At 36.4% G+C, this 18,209-nt stretch overlaps 1 protein-coding gene across 1 annotated transcript in view; it reads right to left on the bottom strand.

Moving 5' to 3' along the window:
- Positions 1 to 18,209, bottom strand: part of LOC114338317 (43 kDa receptor-associated protein of the synapse homolog) — a 186,854-nt gene that overhangs the window by 76,550 nt on the left and 92,095 nt on the right. Inside the window, exons 2-4 of the mRNA XM_028288932.2 lie at positions 15,931 to 16,159; positions 9,598 to 9,749; positions 7,406 to 7,528 (exon numbers count right to left, since the gene is read on the bottom strand). Coding sequence (XP_028144733.1) covers positions 7,406 to 7,528; positions 9,598 to 9,749; positions 15,931 to 16,159 — 504 coding nt within the window. The remainder of the gene's footprint in view (positions 1 to 7,405; positions 7,529 to 9,597; positions 9,750 to 15,930; positions 16,160 to 18,209) is intronic.

Consider the following 18,209-nt stretch of genomic DNA (forward strand, 5'->3'; position numbering starts at 1 on the left):
AGAATTTTTTAACAAATAGAGTTTTCGATATTTGGAATAACCTGGATGATAACATTGTCTCAGCCCCCTCTACCAACACATTTAAAAATAGACTTGACAGTTTTCTATTATAGTTAAAATATTTTTTTATGTAAACCCAAATTGTATCTTTTTTTTGTTGTTGTTGTTTTTTTTTTTTTTTTATTGTATTTACTAGTAGGTTACTTATGTAATTTCTTTGTTTTTGGGCATAATAGGGACTTGTCCCTCTGCCCTTGTTTATGTATAATAATAATAATAATAATAATAATAACCTGTGGGAGTTTTTGGTCAGTTCTTCTATCAGGCGCGGCCCCCTGCGAATGGGGGATGCTTTCTGGGTATTCGTAGCGCCAGTACCCAGAGAGTAGCAGGGATACTTGCCGTGGAACAAAAACTGACACCTGGCAGTAGGTATAAAATGCAAACCCATTAATATGGAGAATTATGATTTATGTTTAGGATCGCTGCCTGGGGATCGCCAGGGCACGTCTGGAGCCGGCGCTGGACGTGACAGCATGCGGGACGTCGGTGGCAGGGTGTTGAGGAGGCGGGCCCCTGTCATACAAACAGCTACAGCCCAACAACAACAACAACAAGTGAGCCAAACAACAGCAAGAGCTCCACCCGCCGAAGGTGCTGCGCTGGAACCTCAGCCGGCGCTCACTCAAGCGGGACGACCGAGGCAGCGCATGAAATGGACTGCGTCCATTAATGAAAACATTTTGCGCTTCTACTACAAGGTGACAAACCTCGGTCAAGAAACGATCGGCTACAGACAACAGCTGTATGCCGAATTTTGCAGAGAGTACCCAGATATTCAAGTATCGGAGCAAAGAGTATCAGATCAATACCGGGTAATCATCAGAAATAATCTTATCCCAGAGGCTAGACGCGATACCATCAAAAGCGAAGTCGAACGGGAGATTAACAATCAAGGGCTAATTTTAGATCAAGTCCCTAATGAAATCCCTGATGAGCAGATTCCTGAGCTTCTCATACCAGAAACTCAACCTGATAATACACCGCAGGAAAACAACGAGTTACGTGATAGCCTAGTAAACGAAATGGCTCGCGCCGTACAAGAGTTTAATGGAACAAACCCACTTAGCAGACCACCGCTACCAAGAATTAACTCTTGTAAGAAACTAGGTGCGCTGTTACAAATTGTGAACACTGAAGTCCTACCCAATTACGTCGTAGAAGCTCACACATTGGAATATTTGCATATGCTCATCTACTGTGCAGCAACAGCAATTGCTAATGTAATGGGCATTAAGATCAGAACACGACGGGGTACTAATAACGGAAGAACTGGTAACAGAATTGCACCCTGGGAAAAAAGACTGCAAGGGAAGATTGAATTACTGCGTAGGGATATTGGCCAAGTCACAGAATATTTACGAGGAGTACCAAGTAGAAAAGTCATTAGGAGAACTGAAGAAATAATGCGGAATACTGCAAGACACTCGAGATACGATCCAGACAATAACACAGCCCAACAATGTCTCGATACATTAAAACAAAAACTCTCCGTCTATTCAGGGCGACTAAGGAGGTACAAAGTTAGTAACAACCGAAAAAGCGACAATGCACTTTTTGAAAATTCCGAGAAGACGTTCTACCGAAAACTCAATTCCACCGTAGAAAGTGCCGACAAGACTTACCCAAGCCAAGAAGAAATTCATGAGTTTTGGGGAAATCAACTTTCCACACCAGCTGCTTTTAACAACAATGCTGGATGGATAGAAGATACGACGTACAACTGTCACCACTACGTTACTGCTAACTACGAACCATTCACGACTGAAGAGGTCTCAAATGTCATCAAAGAGCTTCATAACTGGAAATCCCCTGGACCAGACGGAGTTCAGAACTTCTGGCTTAAAAAGTTTTGGTGTATTCATGATTGTTTATCAACATTAATTAATCATGTTATCTCTAATCCGCAGGAAATACCATCATTTCTAACTCAGGGAACTACTTATTTAATACCAAAGGATCAAAATAACACCCAAGATCCATCCAAGTACCGCCCAATTACTTGTCTTCCAACTTTGTATAAATTGGTCACATCCTGTGTAACCCGGCGTATCTACCAACACTGTGCTCTAAACAATATCATAGAGCCTCAACAGAAAGGATGCGCTAAGGGTTCCATGGGTTGCAAAGAACAACTTATCATCGACTCAGTCATTTCTAACCAGGCATTCACAAAAAAAAGGAACCTTTTTACTGCTTTTATTGACTATAAGAAGGCCTTTGATTCAGTACCGCATGAATGGCTTATAGATATATTAAGAATATACAAAGTCGATGATAACATAGTGACCTTTTTAAGGCATATAATGAGAGATTGGAAGACTAAAATTCACCTCCAAATACCCGGTGAAAACAATATCGAAACCGAAAATATCGCAATCAACCGTGGCCTGTTTCAAGGAGACTCGTTGAGTCCATTGTGGTTCTGCTTAGCTTTGAACCCCCTTTCCCAGCTATTAAACTCCACTGACTCAGGTTTTAGCATTAGAAACAATAATACTGTGGTAGCGAAGCTCAATCATCTGTTGTATATGGATGATTTGAAATTAATGGATTCCACTCGAGAACACCTAGAACAGATGCTAAAAACTGTAGAAACATTCTCTAATGATATAAGCATGCACTTCGGACTAGACAAGTGCCGTGTTTTGAATATAGTCAGAGGAAAGGTACAGCCCGGTGGATTCGATATGCAAAATGGCCAGAACATCGAGGCCATGGGCGAAAACGATATGTACAAATATCTTGGTGTAAAGCAGGCGCGGAAAATTGACCATAAGCAAATGAAAACTGAGATAACTACTGAGTTTATACGAAGGGTAAAACAGCTGCTTCGTTCACAACTTAACAGTAAAAATTTGTTTAAGGCACTAAACACCTACGCTTGTTCCGCGCTTAGCTATTCATTTGGTATTGTTAAGTGGACAAAAACGGATATAGAACACCTTCAGCGAAAAGTAAGAACACACCTGACAAAGGCACAAAAACACCACCCTAAAAGTGCAGTAGAACGAACGACATTACCCCGGTATCTAGGAGGAAGAGGACTTATGGATATAGGTGAGCAATTAGATAAACAGATTGCTAATTTAAGAACTTATTTTCAGATGCAGGCTGAGACATCTAATCTACACCGCGCCATTTGCGCAGTAGATGACACAACACCGATCAAGCTGAGGGAACCAGAAATGCGCATAAACCACCTTACTAAGGACGAAAAACTGCGCACCTGGATGGGCAAACCTCTGCACGGGCGACATCCCAATGAGGTCAGCCAAGACTATGTCGACAATACAGCGTCGAACTATTGGTTGACATCGGGTAAGATGTTCCCTGAAACAGAAGGTTCAATACTAGCCATTCAGGATCAGGTAATACCAACTAAAAATTACCTGAAACACATTGTCAAAGACCCTCAGATCCAGAACGACAAATGCCGATATGGATGCCGAACCCAAGAAACCATCCAACATCTTACAGGGGGCTGCCAGGCATTTGCTGCAACTGAATACAAGGAACGGCATGACGCAGTGGGAAAAATCCTTCATCAAGAGATAGCTATCAAGCTGGGACTTCTCCAAACGGACCATCTCCCATATTATCAATACGTCCCTGAGAGTATGCTTGAGGATGGCAACTACAAGCTATACTGGGACCGTACTGTGCTCACAGACCAAACAGTGGCACATAATAGACCAGATCTCGTACTAGTTAATAAATTAACAAGACAAACAACATTGATTGATGTGGCGATACCTAACAACAATAATCTACGTAGTAAATTTACTGAAAAGATCGCCAAGTACAGAGATCTGGAAATTCAAATACGAAGACAATGGAGAATGCAAAGTACCCAGACGATACCTATTATTATGTCTACTACTGGAGTCATTCCGAAGAACCTCCTCGAAAACATAAAAAAGCTGGGTCTAAATGAACACCTTTATAAGACCATGCAGAAAGCTGTACTACTCGCGACGGCCAGATGTGTACGAAAATTTCTGGGAGATACTCCAGCATACCAAGTCACCTAGGGCTCGATAACATGGAAAGAGTCCCACCAGACCTCAATCCTTTTGATACCGTAGGTATCTGGGATGAGTCAATTTTCCCCTTACAGGGAGTGTGAGCCGTATGGCTAAATCTGGGATAATAATAATAATCTTCGAAGCAGCTGTTTTACCCTTCGTATAAACTCAGTAGTTATCTCTGTTTTCATTTGACCATAAACAAATGAAAACAGAGATAACTACTGAGTTTATACGAAGGGTAAAACAGCTGCTTCGCTCACATCTTAACAGTAGAAATTTGTTTAAGGCACTAAACACCTACGCATGTTCCGCGCTTAGCTACTCATTTGGTATTGTAAAGTGGACAAAAACAGATATAGAAGCTCTTCAGCGAAAAGTACGAACACACCTCACAAAGGCACAAAAACACCATCCTAAAAGTGCAGTAGAAAGAACAACATTACCACGGAATCTAGGAGGAAGATAACTTATGGATATAGGTGAGCAATTAGATAAACAAATTGCTAATTTAAGAACTTATTTTCAGATGCAGGCTGAGACATCTACTCTACATCGCGCTATCTGCGCAGTAGATGACACAACACCGATCAAACTGAGGGAACCAGAAATGCGCATAAACCACCTTACTAAGGACGAAAAAGTGCGCGCCTGGATGGGTAAACCTCTGCACGGGCGACATCCCAATGAAGTCAGCCAAGATTATGTCGACAATATAGCGTCGAACTACTGGTTGACATCAGGAAAGATGTTCCCTGAGACGGAGGGTTCATTACTGGCCATTCAGGATCAGGTTATACCAACCAGAAATTACCTGAAATATATCATCAAAGACCCTCAAGTTCAAAACGACAGATGCCGATATGGATGTCAAGCCCAAGAAACCATCCAACATCTTACAGGGGCTGCCAGGCATTTGCTGCAACTGAATACAGGGAACGGCATGACGCAGTGGGAAAAATCCTTCATCAAGAGATAGCTATCAAGCTGGGACTTCTCCAAACAGAGCATCTCCCGTATTATCAATACGTCCCTGAGAGTATGCTTGAGGATGGCAACTACAAGCTATACTGGGACCGCACTGTGCTCACAGACCAAACAGTGGCACATAATAGACCAGATCTCGTACTAGTTAATAAATTAACAAGACAAACAACACTAATTGATGTGGCGATACCTAACAACAATAATCTACGTAGTAAATTTACTGAAAAGATCGCCAAGTACAGGGATCTAGAAATTCAAATACGGAGACAATGGAGAATGCAAAGTACCCAGACGATACCGATTATTATGTCTACTACTGGAGTCATTCCGAAGACCCTCCTCGAAAGCATAAAAAAGCTGGGTCTGAATGAACATCTTTATAAGACCATGCAGAAAGCTGTACTACTCGCGACGGCCAGATGCGTACGAACATTTCTGGGAGATACACCTGCATTCCAAGTCACCTAGGGCTCGATAACACGGAAAGAGTCCCACCAGAGCTCAATCCTTTTGATACCGTAGGTATCTGGGATGAGTCAATTTTCCCCTTAGAGGGAGTGTGAGCCGTATGGCTAAATCTGGATAATCTTCTGGAGTTTGTAGAGTTTTTGGGCAGCAGGTGCACCGGGGTCGGTTCTGATGGCGTATTCTTGTTCAGCGAGCCCAAAAGCACCGAGTAACAAAATATGGACCTTAATACACTTCTTTTGGCATGTTTATGCAATTTTGGAAATATTTTATGCACTTTAAAAATTCACCTGTGCATTTCTACCCATTTTTCTATAGTAGACTTTTTTCCTGATATCATTATGAACACTATTAGACAAGACGAAAACTGCGGGTTTGTTGGAAAAAATATTCCCATGAGATTTTTTTTCATAATCACATTCGTGAGACATCCCAGAATAAGGTTCAAGAAGTCGCCCACGTGAAAAGTGGTCCAAATTTTTTTTAACAATTTCTTTTAATCAAATTGCAAAAATCAATATTTTCGGCCAGGACAAATTGTTTTTAGGTTTTTTGGACCATTCTGCACAAAAAAGGTCTCTTGTAATTTTTCTCTAAAGTTGATAGTTTTCGAGTCATAAGCAATTTAAAATTTGAAAAACGCGAATATGGCAATTTTTAAGACTTAATAACTCAGTTAAAAATTATTATTATGAAAGTCAGAAAGTGACTAAACCAAAGTTTAAAGCCCCCTCTGCATGATCATCCTGAACAAATTTGTGTCATTAATTTATTACTTAGCTGTTATTATTAATTATTAACAATGAGTGGTAAGATCGTATTGACGCGGCTATAAATGTGAGTGCGAGTAAGATGCACCATTGAACTGCCGGAATGGCATCTCTCGCATTCACCATTGACGGCAGCCTCATACTTTCATATATGAAAGTCATAAAGCGGCTAAATCAAAGATTAAAGCCACCCCTACAAGATCCCGAAGACATTTTTGTCATTATTTTATTACTAAGCTGTTATTTATAAGTAATAATAATGAGCGCCATGCACGTATGAGGCTGCCGTCAATGGTGAGTGCGAGAGAGATGCCATTCCGGCAGTTCAATGGTGCATCTTACTCGCACTCACATTTATAGCCGCGTCAATACGATCTTACCGCTCATTGTTAATAATTAAAAATAACAGCTTAGTAATAAATTATTGGCACAAATTTGGTTCAGGATCATGTAAGGGGGCTTGGGGCTTTAAACTTTGATTTAGTCACTTTCTGGCTTTCATAATAATAATTTTTAACCGAGTTATTAAGCCTGAAAAATTGCCATATTCGCGTTTTTCAAAATTTAAATTGCTTATAACTCGAAAACTATCAACTTTAGAGAAAAATTACACGAGACCTTTTTTGTGCAGAATGGTCTAAAAAACCTAAAAAAATTTGTCCGGACCGAAACAATTTATTTTTGCAATTTGATTAAAAAAATTGTTAAAAAAAAATTGGACCACTTTTCGCATGAGTGACTTCTTGAACCTTATTCTGGGGTGTCTCACGAATGTGATAATGCAAAAAATCTCATGGAAATATTATATTTTCCAACGAACTCATTGTTTTCGTCTTGTCTATTATATATATGCAAAAAGTTGCAAGTCAATATTCTTCTGGTCGAACTTTGATTTTGAGCAAAAAAGTTTTTGAACTATTCCTCCTCTTTGGTGGACGTTTAGCAGCTCGCGTTGGCCCTTCCATTTAGTTACTGGGTAGATTAATTACTTAGAAGGATTATTTTTTATAAAAATGACCTATGACTAGCAATACGAGATAAGATAAAAGAAAATTGATAGATTTTAAATAAATACATAAGTGTATAGTTTACCTCTCCAATCCTCCTAATCTTTGATGTGCTTTGGCTAAGTTCAAGTAGGATTCTGCTCGCATATTGGCGCTATCTAATTCTTCGGATATAAAGAGTTGTCTATGTGCGTATTCTAATGCGTCCCTGCAAAAAATATATTTCTAAAATCATTCGTTCCTAAAGATTACCTTCCTAAAATTAACAACAACACTAACACTAACTATGCACCATAAAATTAAGTCATCAGCAAACTTTTTAAATCGATGGTAAAAACTCTTAATATAAGTTGCCCTACATCTATACGTATTGAGTTGTGAGATAAAAAGAAATGCAACTAGTCGAGCTGGGAAATTTAGCGATATTAACTTAAAATTTACATTATATTGATTGTTTCCCAACTTTAGACGTATCGGACGAATTTGGCTATATTGTACGTCTGCAAATTCAAACAAAATGCCACCTTCAGTCTAGACCAATTAATATATTTTTTTACCGACAAAAATGAGATGTTTTAACTAAATAATGTTTCAAATATAATGTGCACAATAATTTTGAAATCAGTACCGCTAATAAACTTGCTCTTTTGTCCTTAAAAATAGAAAAAACAGTTTAATTTCGCTTGCTTAATATTTATCGTCTAATAATTTTAACTGTACTAATATGCAAGTGTACTTTAAGTTTTAAATTGACTAATTTACAATGAGTAATGCGATTGTTAAAATACTGGCAAGTGCTTATCTTTAAAGCGGCTACTTAAATTTCTTAAACATTATACCAAACATTTATAGCGACACTTTTTTAGATGAGCTATAGAATTTGCACTTTAGGATGTACCAAAAAATAGAAGAACAACTTGGTGATACACAGTTTGGATTCCGCAATAACCTTGGAACCAGAGAAGCATTATTTAGTATTCAGGTTATGGTACAGAGATGCAGAAATGTCGGACATACATCCGGCTTATATGTGTTTCATTGACTTTGAGAAGGCTTTTGATCTAGTATAACATACTGAAATGATTGCCATTTTTCAGCAGGTGGGTATTGATGATAAAGACTTCCGCATTATTAAAAATCTTTATTGGCATCAACGTGCAAACATCAGGATTGGCCGGAACATTTCTGAAGAACTTCAAATACAAAGAGGAGTAAGTCAGGGCTGCATTTTGTCCCCATTAATATTTAACATCTATTCTGAGTTTGTTTTCAATAAAGCAGTGGATAATGTTCAAAAAGTGGTATCAAAATGAATAGGATCAATATTAATAATTTGAGATACGTGGATAACACGGTGTTAATTGTAAGGAATTACGAAGAACTTCAACATCTGATTCAGCTTGAGTTGATTTTCAACTCAAGCTAAACACCGCAGAGACCAAGGGTGATGGTTTTCAGTAAGACACCAATACAACCGAAAGTAGTAACAGCTTATCGTGAACAACTGGAGAGAACTAACAGTATCACCTACCTTGGTTGTAATCTAAATAAGAACTGGGACACGAGCAAAGAAAATAGAATACGTAGGTATAGAGAAGGCCAGAGCTGCATTCTTTAAGATAAAGAAGCTTTTATGTGGAAACAACATTACTTTGAATCTGAAAATTAGATCAGTGATATGTTATGCATTCTCTACTCTATTGTACGGTGTCGAAGGTTGGACTTTAACGAATAAACTTCTCGACAAACTGAAAGCATTTGAAATCTGGGTGTATCGGAGAATCCTACGAATAAGTTGGGTGGATAGAGTTCGTAGCGAAGTTGTTTTTGTTATTTTGCATCGAATGGAAAAAGTCACGGAAGTCGTCAGAACAGATAAAAATCGAAAACTTGAATATTTTGGCCATGTAATGCGACATCCAAAGAGATATAATATACTCCATTTAATAATATAGGGCAAGGTAGACGGAAGAAGTGGGCCAGGTCGAAGAAAAACGTCATGGCTTAAAAACCTGAGAGAATGGTTTAACAGATCCTCTGGATCCTTTTTCCAAACTGCCGTCAACAAAATTACTGTAGCCAATTTGATAGCCAACGCTCGATAATCAAGCACGGCACATGAAGAAGAAGATAGAAATATGGAGGCAGTATTTTTTAGAAGATTTTTATGCTTATATAAAGTTTTTTATTTGTTAGTCTAATTATTTGTTAGGCTTTGAATTTTGAATAGGCTTTCTATAAAATGATATAGCAGTTTAAAATGTTAGTAATATGTACCTGTATTTTCCCCAATCCATATACGCGAGGTAGAGATACCCCAACAAACTAAACTTGTCTTCTCTTTTTTGGATGGCTTTAAGTGCTGACTTCCATTTCCTAACTGCTTGCTGTTGTTTATGCTGATTATATAATCTAAGTCCTTGATCGACCTAAAAAAGAAGAGTATTTTAGTAGATATCTACAATAAATCCTGGTAAATACATTTGAACAACTGAAAATTTAAGTAACATCTTTTATAAAAGGTATATTTATTAAAATTCTCTAACAAGGGCTACGGCTACATCCTTTATAAAAGGGATGTAGCTTGAAAATAAATAATTTGAATTCCAATAGACGATCTCCTTGGGGTAAGCAGTTTGTTCTATTTTATTGTATTCCATATATAATTCCGTATAAGTTATTTTAACCCTTTTTTCGTATCTAACCTCAACTTTTCAAACCTACGTGTCTACAGTATAAATATATACTTTATTAATTATATGCATATAGTAATCATAATGTTGTTCTGAAGCTATTTCCTTGTGGCATTTTTATAATTAACTATTTTGATTGAGAAGTAAGCCACAATTAAATTGAAAAAATAATTTTATTAACGTTTCGACGCCCAAATCGGATGTCGTTGTCAAAATACAAAATATTACTAAAATAAACAAAAATGTTGTTGCTAAGTAAAACAATTCTCCTAATAATTTATTTAATCTGACTCATTTATATAGGCAATTCAGACATATTATACATTTTAAAGTAGAAGACTTTAAAATGATATTGCTAATATTTAGTTGCGTTCCTGGGATGACTTTACTGAAAGATAGTTGATTCGATTACATGAAATCAACCCCAACTCAACGTCACAAAAAAATTATAGCATGTGATCTCTCTTTAAAAAAGACAACTAAATGCAACGGTGACAGTAAAATTCTCGTGTTAGAGATTCCATAGTAAATCACGAGGGAAAACCAGGAAAAAACCCCGTGATAATATCCGGACATCGTAAGTATTTGGTCTTACATTAAGTTTACTTACAAAACTTATACTACATTCTGACTTTAATATTTATATATGTTATTTTAAATTATAAATAATATTAATAATACATAGATATATAAATAATACTAAAATATAAAATATGTACTAACTCGATATGTTATTGACTTATTAATCGTGGTATTTTCTTTCTATTGACTTCCTCTTTTAGGAACGGTAACCATATAAATAATTTTAGTAATCATATTATAAATAATTTATAATAAAGACCTCGCAGGCTGCCCGGATCCCTAAGGGCCCAAAAACCAAAACCGTCATAGGATGATGACAGTAGGGGCTGGGGGGTATGAAATGTGTGTGAGGAAATTAGTGAGAAAGGAACATGAATGAGACCCAGAAAGAAAATTAGACTTTTGATTTGGCTTTACTATAGATGAGTGTTATATTATGTTGGTAGTGACAGATTGAATAGGTAGGGTGAGAATAGCCATATGTGAAAATATGGTGGTGGGTTGTATGTAGATGAAAATTTGTATAATGTGGATGTCTGTGGATGATGATATCAGTAATTTATATGTATGTTATGGATAGATAAAAGTGATTAGATGGCTGAAGATGACAAAAGGATTATTGTGGCTAGTATCAGATAAATTATTATAAGTGTGAATGTGAACGAAGCAGTAGAAGGGGGTGAAAAGTGATATTGTAAATGTGTTAAGAAAAAGTTGTCGATGGAGTGGTTGGAACTGCCGATTGAACGAAACATGGCGATTGACACAATTCGGAATTTTTTGTTTTTCTTTGATTATTTCTAGGTCCTCGTATAATTCTAATTTTAAGAAGTCTTTCTGTGGGATGTTGTGAAGTAGAGCGACATCATCTGGGATATTCAAAGTATGATTTTTATGTTTGAGATGTTGAGAAAAGGTAGAGGTGTTCTTTCTTCATACTTTCTTTCATAAATCATACTCTCGTCTACAAAAAGAAAGGATTAGGTGAAGAAGGCTTGAAGGACAGAAAGGAGTGTAACAAACAGCGACCCCTCAAAAGAAAAAAGCTGAGGAAAAAGAAGAAGATTGTAAACGACGTTAATTTAATTTTATATATATTTAATAAACGACAAAGATTTAATTGTTATGTAAAGTTCTTAATTTATAACATTTCTTTAATTTGCATCTCACGTCAAATGAGGTAAATCTTGTGATTATTTAATTCGTTATTTATTTTTTATCCCTTTGACTCTGATATTTTACAATTATTGCAAGTGGCTCTTTTTAATAGTTTGGTAATTCCAGCACGTTTAATGTTGACAAGGTATAGAGTCAATATCAAAGGTGAACAGTATTTTCCAATCTCTTATAGAAACCAAAGAGCCTAAAAACTTCAAACTGAAACCGTTTTCAAAACAAAATTTTCATTTCTTATACAACTTTAACTCTAAAAATTAATCACGATTTCGTTTTCCCTTTTATGTGCTCATATTTCCAAGGAAGACTGAAAAATTAGGACAAACAACTCCCGAACGATTTCAAGAAAGTACAAATTATCTAATATCTGCAAAGAAAATAAAATTCAGACCAAAAACAGTGTCATAAAACCCGTTCCACCATAAATTAATCCGTTTACATTACTCAAGAACCGCCTCTTTGTGTTTATGCGGTAAAATTTATTTTTCCCAAAATAAGCTGTTTTCCTTTTTCGTTGTGTGCTAACTTCACGTCGCTTGAAGACTTTCCAGGGGAATATATTAAGGAGTTTTCTCAATCTCTCTAGCTCCCTAATTTAATTTATTAACAAGCTGCAGACTGTACCATCTCCAAATAATTGCTTTACATTCCCTTCTTTTGTCAGTTTGAAAAGTTCTTTTCGGAATTTTTGGTTCTTTAAATTTGTCCTGTCGTTTTTAATGGCACAGTGAGCACACTTTGTAACAGCCCTGCTTCGATTGATTTAGTTTTCTTTTGGTAACTTGAAAAAACTTTTCTGAAACAAAATTTGTTTAGGTTAAGTATTTGTGTTTTGTTGCCTGTAAAATTACAAATTCCCATGTGCCCATGTCCCGTCTTCTTTTCTAATCGGCGGAATCTGTTACGTTGGTCTATTTATTCTATTTGAACATTCCCACGAGTAGTCAAATCGTATAAGTATTACAGTGGCGATGCGTGACTTTTTCTGAAGTGTTACCAAAACCAGATGCAAAAAATCTTTAAAAAATGAAGATATGGCTAAATGTATATATACACTCACCGGCACAAAATTCCGCCACCCAAAATTTTTGATTAAGTTTGACAATCTATAACTTTATTATTTGTACTTCGATTTTCAAGATTCTTGCATGAGTTTGTAGGTACATGTATTGATGTCAATTGCTATTATTCCGGTAACAAAAAATTTTTGCTTAGATGGCATTATACGGGGGTGAATGTAAGCGTTGTTTTTTCTCCTAACTTTAAAAAATTCTGTGGAAAAATTGGAGGGCTGATTTTGTTTCATACTCCTTTTATATTATCCTGGAGGTATCAATAAGGTCTTGTTTTTTGAATTATCTGAATATCTCTTTTCTTGTAAGAGCTGTAATTAAAAACACTGCTTTGAAGGTTTATTTAATTAAAAATATCAAACGCACTAAGATTTACAAAACAAAACAAATTTAACAACAAAACAAAACAATTCTGTTGCTTGGTTCTAAAAGGGCCAATGTCAAATTTTTGTTTTTTTGTACAGCTCTCTTTTGAATTTAATATTGTCCAAACAAAATGCAAAAAATTGAAATTGGCCATTTTAACACCAAGTCACATAATGTGGCTTAATGATAAAAGGGCCAGAGTAAATTTTTTGCATTTTGTTTGGTCAATAATAAATTCAAAAGAAAGCTGTACAAAAAAACAAAAATTTGACATTGGCCCTTTTAGAACCTAGCCACAAAATTCAATAGTGGTTATGTTCACCTCTTGCAGCAACAACTGCTCGCAATCTGTTTAACATCTAATAAAGATGTGTTTTCCTTGCCTGGGGAATAGCCCGATATTCTTCTACCAGGGCCATAAGTGTACCAAATTTTCTGGAGGCCTAGGATGACGGCAAATAGCTTTTTTTATTCATCCCTTAAATGCTCAATATGATTGAGATCTGGGCTGCATACGGGCCATTCTAATTTTATCAATCCAACCTCATTTGTATGAGTCAACCAGTGTTTTTATTTACAAAAAATGGTACAGCTCTTACAAGAAAAAAGATATTCGGATAATTCAAAAAACAAAATGTTGGTGATGCCTCCGGGAAAATATGACAGGACTATGAAACAAAATCAGCTATTCCATTTTTCCACAGATTTTTTTAAATTTAGGAGAAAATACAACGCTTCCTTTCACCCCTGTACAATGACATACAAGCAAAATTTTTTGTTACCGAAATAATACCAAACAATATGAATACATGTACCTACAAACTGGTGCAAGAATTTTGAAAATCGGAGCACAAATAATAAAGTTATAAATTGTCAAACTTAATCAAAAATTTTGGGTAGCGGAATTTTGTGCCGGTGAGTGTAGCCTTTGTGCCTTCAATAATATCATTTTGTATATCACTTGAAACTCTCGAAAAAACAGATGTTTCTAGATATTGACAAAATTTTTGATCTTTTTTGGCAATTAATGTTAACAATTCCCTGTAATTGCCTCGATTGTCAGAGTCGTCGCACTCAAAATGACCACGAAACGCTAGTTCTTGTTTGGCTCAAAAACATACAGTATCTATTATAAGTGTGCTAAGGAGTATAATAAAGTGCAACTGAGTCACATAAACTCGCCAATATTTTCGTGTCTACGAGTAGTTGGCTATTTACTGAGTTAGGTACTATTACCACATAATATAATAATATATTTCTATTGGTAAAAATATTGGTAAATAGAATTATTCACCGTCATAAAATATTTATTTGCAAGATTTTTAACTGTTACCAATGGTAACAGTGGATACATGGACGCTTCGCTAGTGAAGTATTAGTTTATTGATTTTATTTTTGAATATAATATATTTTATTTAGTTCTCAGTACAGCCTTAAAAATGGTTTTAACTGTTTCGTTTGAGCGAGTCTACCACTTTCTGAAAAATTTCAGAGTACCTACAAGTTGGACGCGTTTCCTCACGAACCACTCCTAAACCTGTAGCTCTAACGCGCTTAGGTGTTGTGATTGCAAAACTATAATTTTTAATTTTAATCAGATTTTGCGTTACAGGCAAATGCAAACTGGACGAGGAAACCTACTGACCACCAGAACTGTTCAACTGACCGATTATGTCGCTGATATTAATATTATGAGTAGAACATCAACAGGAGCACAGGAAACATACGCAAAGATAAAAACGCAAACGAAAAGGCTAGGGCTGTAAATTAACACAGAAAAAAGAAAAATAATAATACATACAAGAAGAAATAATATAGTCCCACAAAACATTATACATGAAGATGACATTGAAACGGTTGGAAAATTTACATACCTGGGAGTAGAAATATATGCCGACGGATCAGAAGATGGAGAAATACGGAAGAGAATAACGCAGGCAAACAGAGATTACTTTGCCCTCTCCCATATATTTCGTCTAAGAGTGTCCACCGAAATACAAAGATGAGAATCTATAAAACCTTAATTCTACCAATAACATGCTATGGCAGTGAAGCATGGGTCCTGACAGAAACATCCAAAAACAAACTCGACACATTCGAAAGGAAAGTACTGAGGAGAATACTTGGACCTGTGAGGGACAACGCAATTTTCAGAATTCGATACAACAACGAGCTTTATCAACTTTATAAGCAAGCACCCCTGTCAAACTTCATTAAAATACAAAGAGTGCAATGAGCCGGACATGTGATAAGAATTGGAGAGGATAGGCTAACAAAAAGAGCACTGAGCGCTAGAATACAGCGGAAGAGACAGGTTGAAAGCTAAGAAAGCGCTGGGAAGACACAGTAAACAGCGACGCACAAGCCCTTTAAGGAATCCGTGTATGGAGAAGAGCAGCCACAGACAAACAAGGGTGGAGGCAAAAAATAAAGGAGGCCAAGGCTCAATTTAGGCTGTAGTGCCCTAGAAGAAGCAGAAGAAGATCAAATAACAGATCGGCGGAGGAAGTACAGAGATAAAAATGGGAATAACCGATTAGATAATATGTAAAGAACCACAAACCTGTAAGCTAAGTATCTTCATTACATCTAGATCTGGAGCATGGAGAAAAAAGGAGCCAGTAAGAAGAAAATAGTGAAGCAACAAAAATAGTATTTTTTGAAAGTTCATAATCTTCGTCAATTGTCATTGTTTGATAATGTGATAACAATGTACCAACCTTTCGTTTAGCGAAACTATGATGTATCCTAGCCCTACACGCCTGAAAACAGCTCCATGTGAACCTGGGTGGACGTGGGGTTCTCACTTCGGAATAGGTGTCTCGGTGAAGGCTAGAGTAGGAATTGGTCCAAGGCCATACTTGTTCCAAGCCGTCGAGGGGATGGCGGGAACCGTCGGGGGAAGAGAGAAGTCTTGTAGCTGAAAGTTGGTGTCCAACGTTGAAGTTACTGGAAAAAATAAATAAAAGTTTAGTACAACTTAGAGGAGTGTTAAATGCGATACAATTAGTTAAAATCATACAGGCCAATAACCAAAACTCAACTTATTATTTCTTCTACACATCTATATTCTTCTTTTCTTCTTCTACGGCACTACAGCCCAAATTGAGCCTTCGCCTCCTTTATTTTTTGTCTCCACCCTTGTTTGTCTGTGGCTGTACCCAGGCGCGGATCTAGAAATTCATAATAGGGGGGGCCAGATCTACCTAATTCTCCTTTTTTCTACCGAAAAATCAAAAATCTTAATTTTCAAATTAATCTGCCGATTTTTTTCTACCGAAAAATCAAAATTATTAGAAAATTTTTTTTAGCGGATAGATTTGGCAACAGAGTTTAGTCAATTTTTATTCTTGAATTGCTTTTACTATCTTGTGACACAATGTGCGAACCAGCAGATACGGATATACCGATATCAATTTTATGACCAGTCCTTTGTCCTTTTATATTATGATTTTGGGAGTAAAATGTATCTACCTGAATCTGAATAATGAATACTGAAGGGTTGTGCTTATTTTGATATAGAAGATAATTCCGAACTAAAAATAATGTTTATATTAAAATCTTAAAACAGGAGAAATTTATTTTGCACCTTTTTAACTTACAGTATTTCAACATAACTAAAGACATCACAAATTTTTCTCGTTCTCAATTGCTTCAATATCCGACATTGTTTTGTTTTTAAACGATTATAAAGTGTAAAAAATCATGTTTTTGCCTAAACATTCCTTGTAGATTTTAGAGAAAAATGTTTCAAATAAATATTCTAGATCTTAATAGTTTCTAATTTGACATACATAAACAATTGGAGATAATTGCAAAAAACCCCTTGGATACTTCCTTGCACAACTTCGCAAATAATTCGCAGAAAATTCCTTTTATGATGAGATGGCTAATATTGACATAACGAAGGGACCAGGTCCAGATGGCATCCCTCCTTCAGTTCTGAGATCTTGTAGTTTTGTTCTTTCACGTCCACTTCATGTGATACTCAATAAATCTCTTGCTTCAGGTATCTTTCCAGATTTCTGGAAAGCGAGTTATCTTACGCTTATCTATAAGTCTGGTAACAGATCTGATATATCCAACTATAGACCAGTATGCAGTCTTAATTCCATTCCAAAATTATTCGAGAAAATAGTAGCGGCTTATTTAAGATCAAAATTAAGTTTGACAGTAATAGAAGAGCAGTTTGGGTTTCTTGGCAAAAAATCTGCAGAATTAAATTTAATTACTTTTGCTAACTATCTGTCGGACGTCTTGGATGGGGGCGGGGAGGTTCATGCGATCTACACAGACTTTTCCAAGGCATTCGACAGGGTAAATCACAAAATCTTGCTCAACAAACTAGAAATTGCTGGTATTCAGGGAACATTATTGGAATGGCTAGCCAGTTATCTAACTGAAAGATGTCAAACTGTAAAGGTAAATAATTACATGTCTAAAAATATTCCCAACCCCTCTGGAGTACCGTAAGGGTCCCACCTGGGACGCTTATTATTTGTATTATTTGTCAATGATATTTCGGACTGTTTTAGATTTGCCGACTTTTTGCTTTTGCTGATTACCTGAAATGCTACCTTAAAATTTTCTCCCCAGAGGACTGTCTTAAACTTCAATCAGATCTGGCCAGACTTGAGGAGTGGTGTGAGATCAACGCCATGGATCTAAACATCACTAAGTGCAACTCCGTAACTTTCACTAAAAAACTTAATAAAATCAATTTTGAATATGTACAGTATTAAAGGGACACCATTGTCCCAAGTCTCATCTATTAGGGACCTTGGAGTCACAATGGACTCCACACTCTCTTTTGTCAATCACATTGACATCATAGTTTCTAGAGCACTTAGGATGCTTGGATGCATTAAGCGAAGCACACATGACTTTAGGAGTATTAATGCGATTAGATTGCTGTACTGTAGTCTTGTCAGGCCTTTGTTGGAATACTGTTCTTCAGTTTGGAGCCCCCATTATACTTCACTCATTCACAGAATTGAGC

Source organism: Diabrotica virgifera, chromosome 5, assembly GCF_917563875.1.
Source record: "Diabrotica virgifera virgifera chromosome 5, PGI_DIABVI_V3a".
NCBI lineage: Eukaryota > Metazoa > Arthropoda > Insecta > Coleoptera > Chrysomelidae > Diabrotica > Diabrotica virgifera.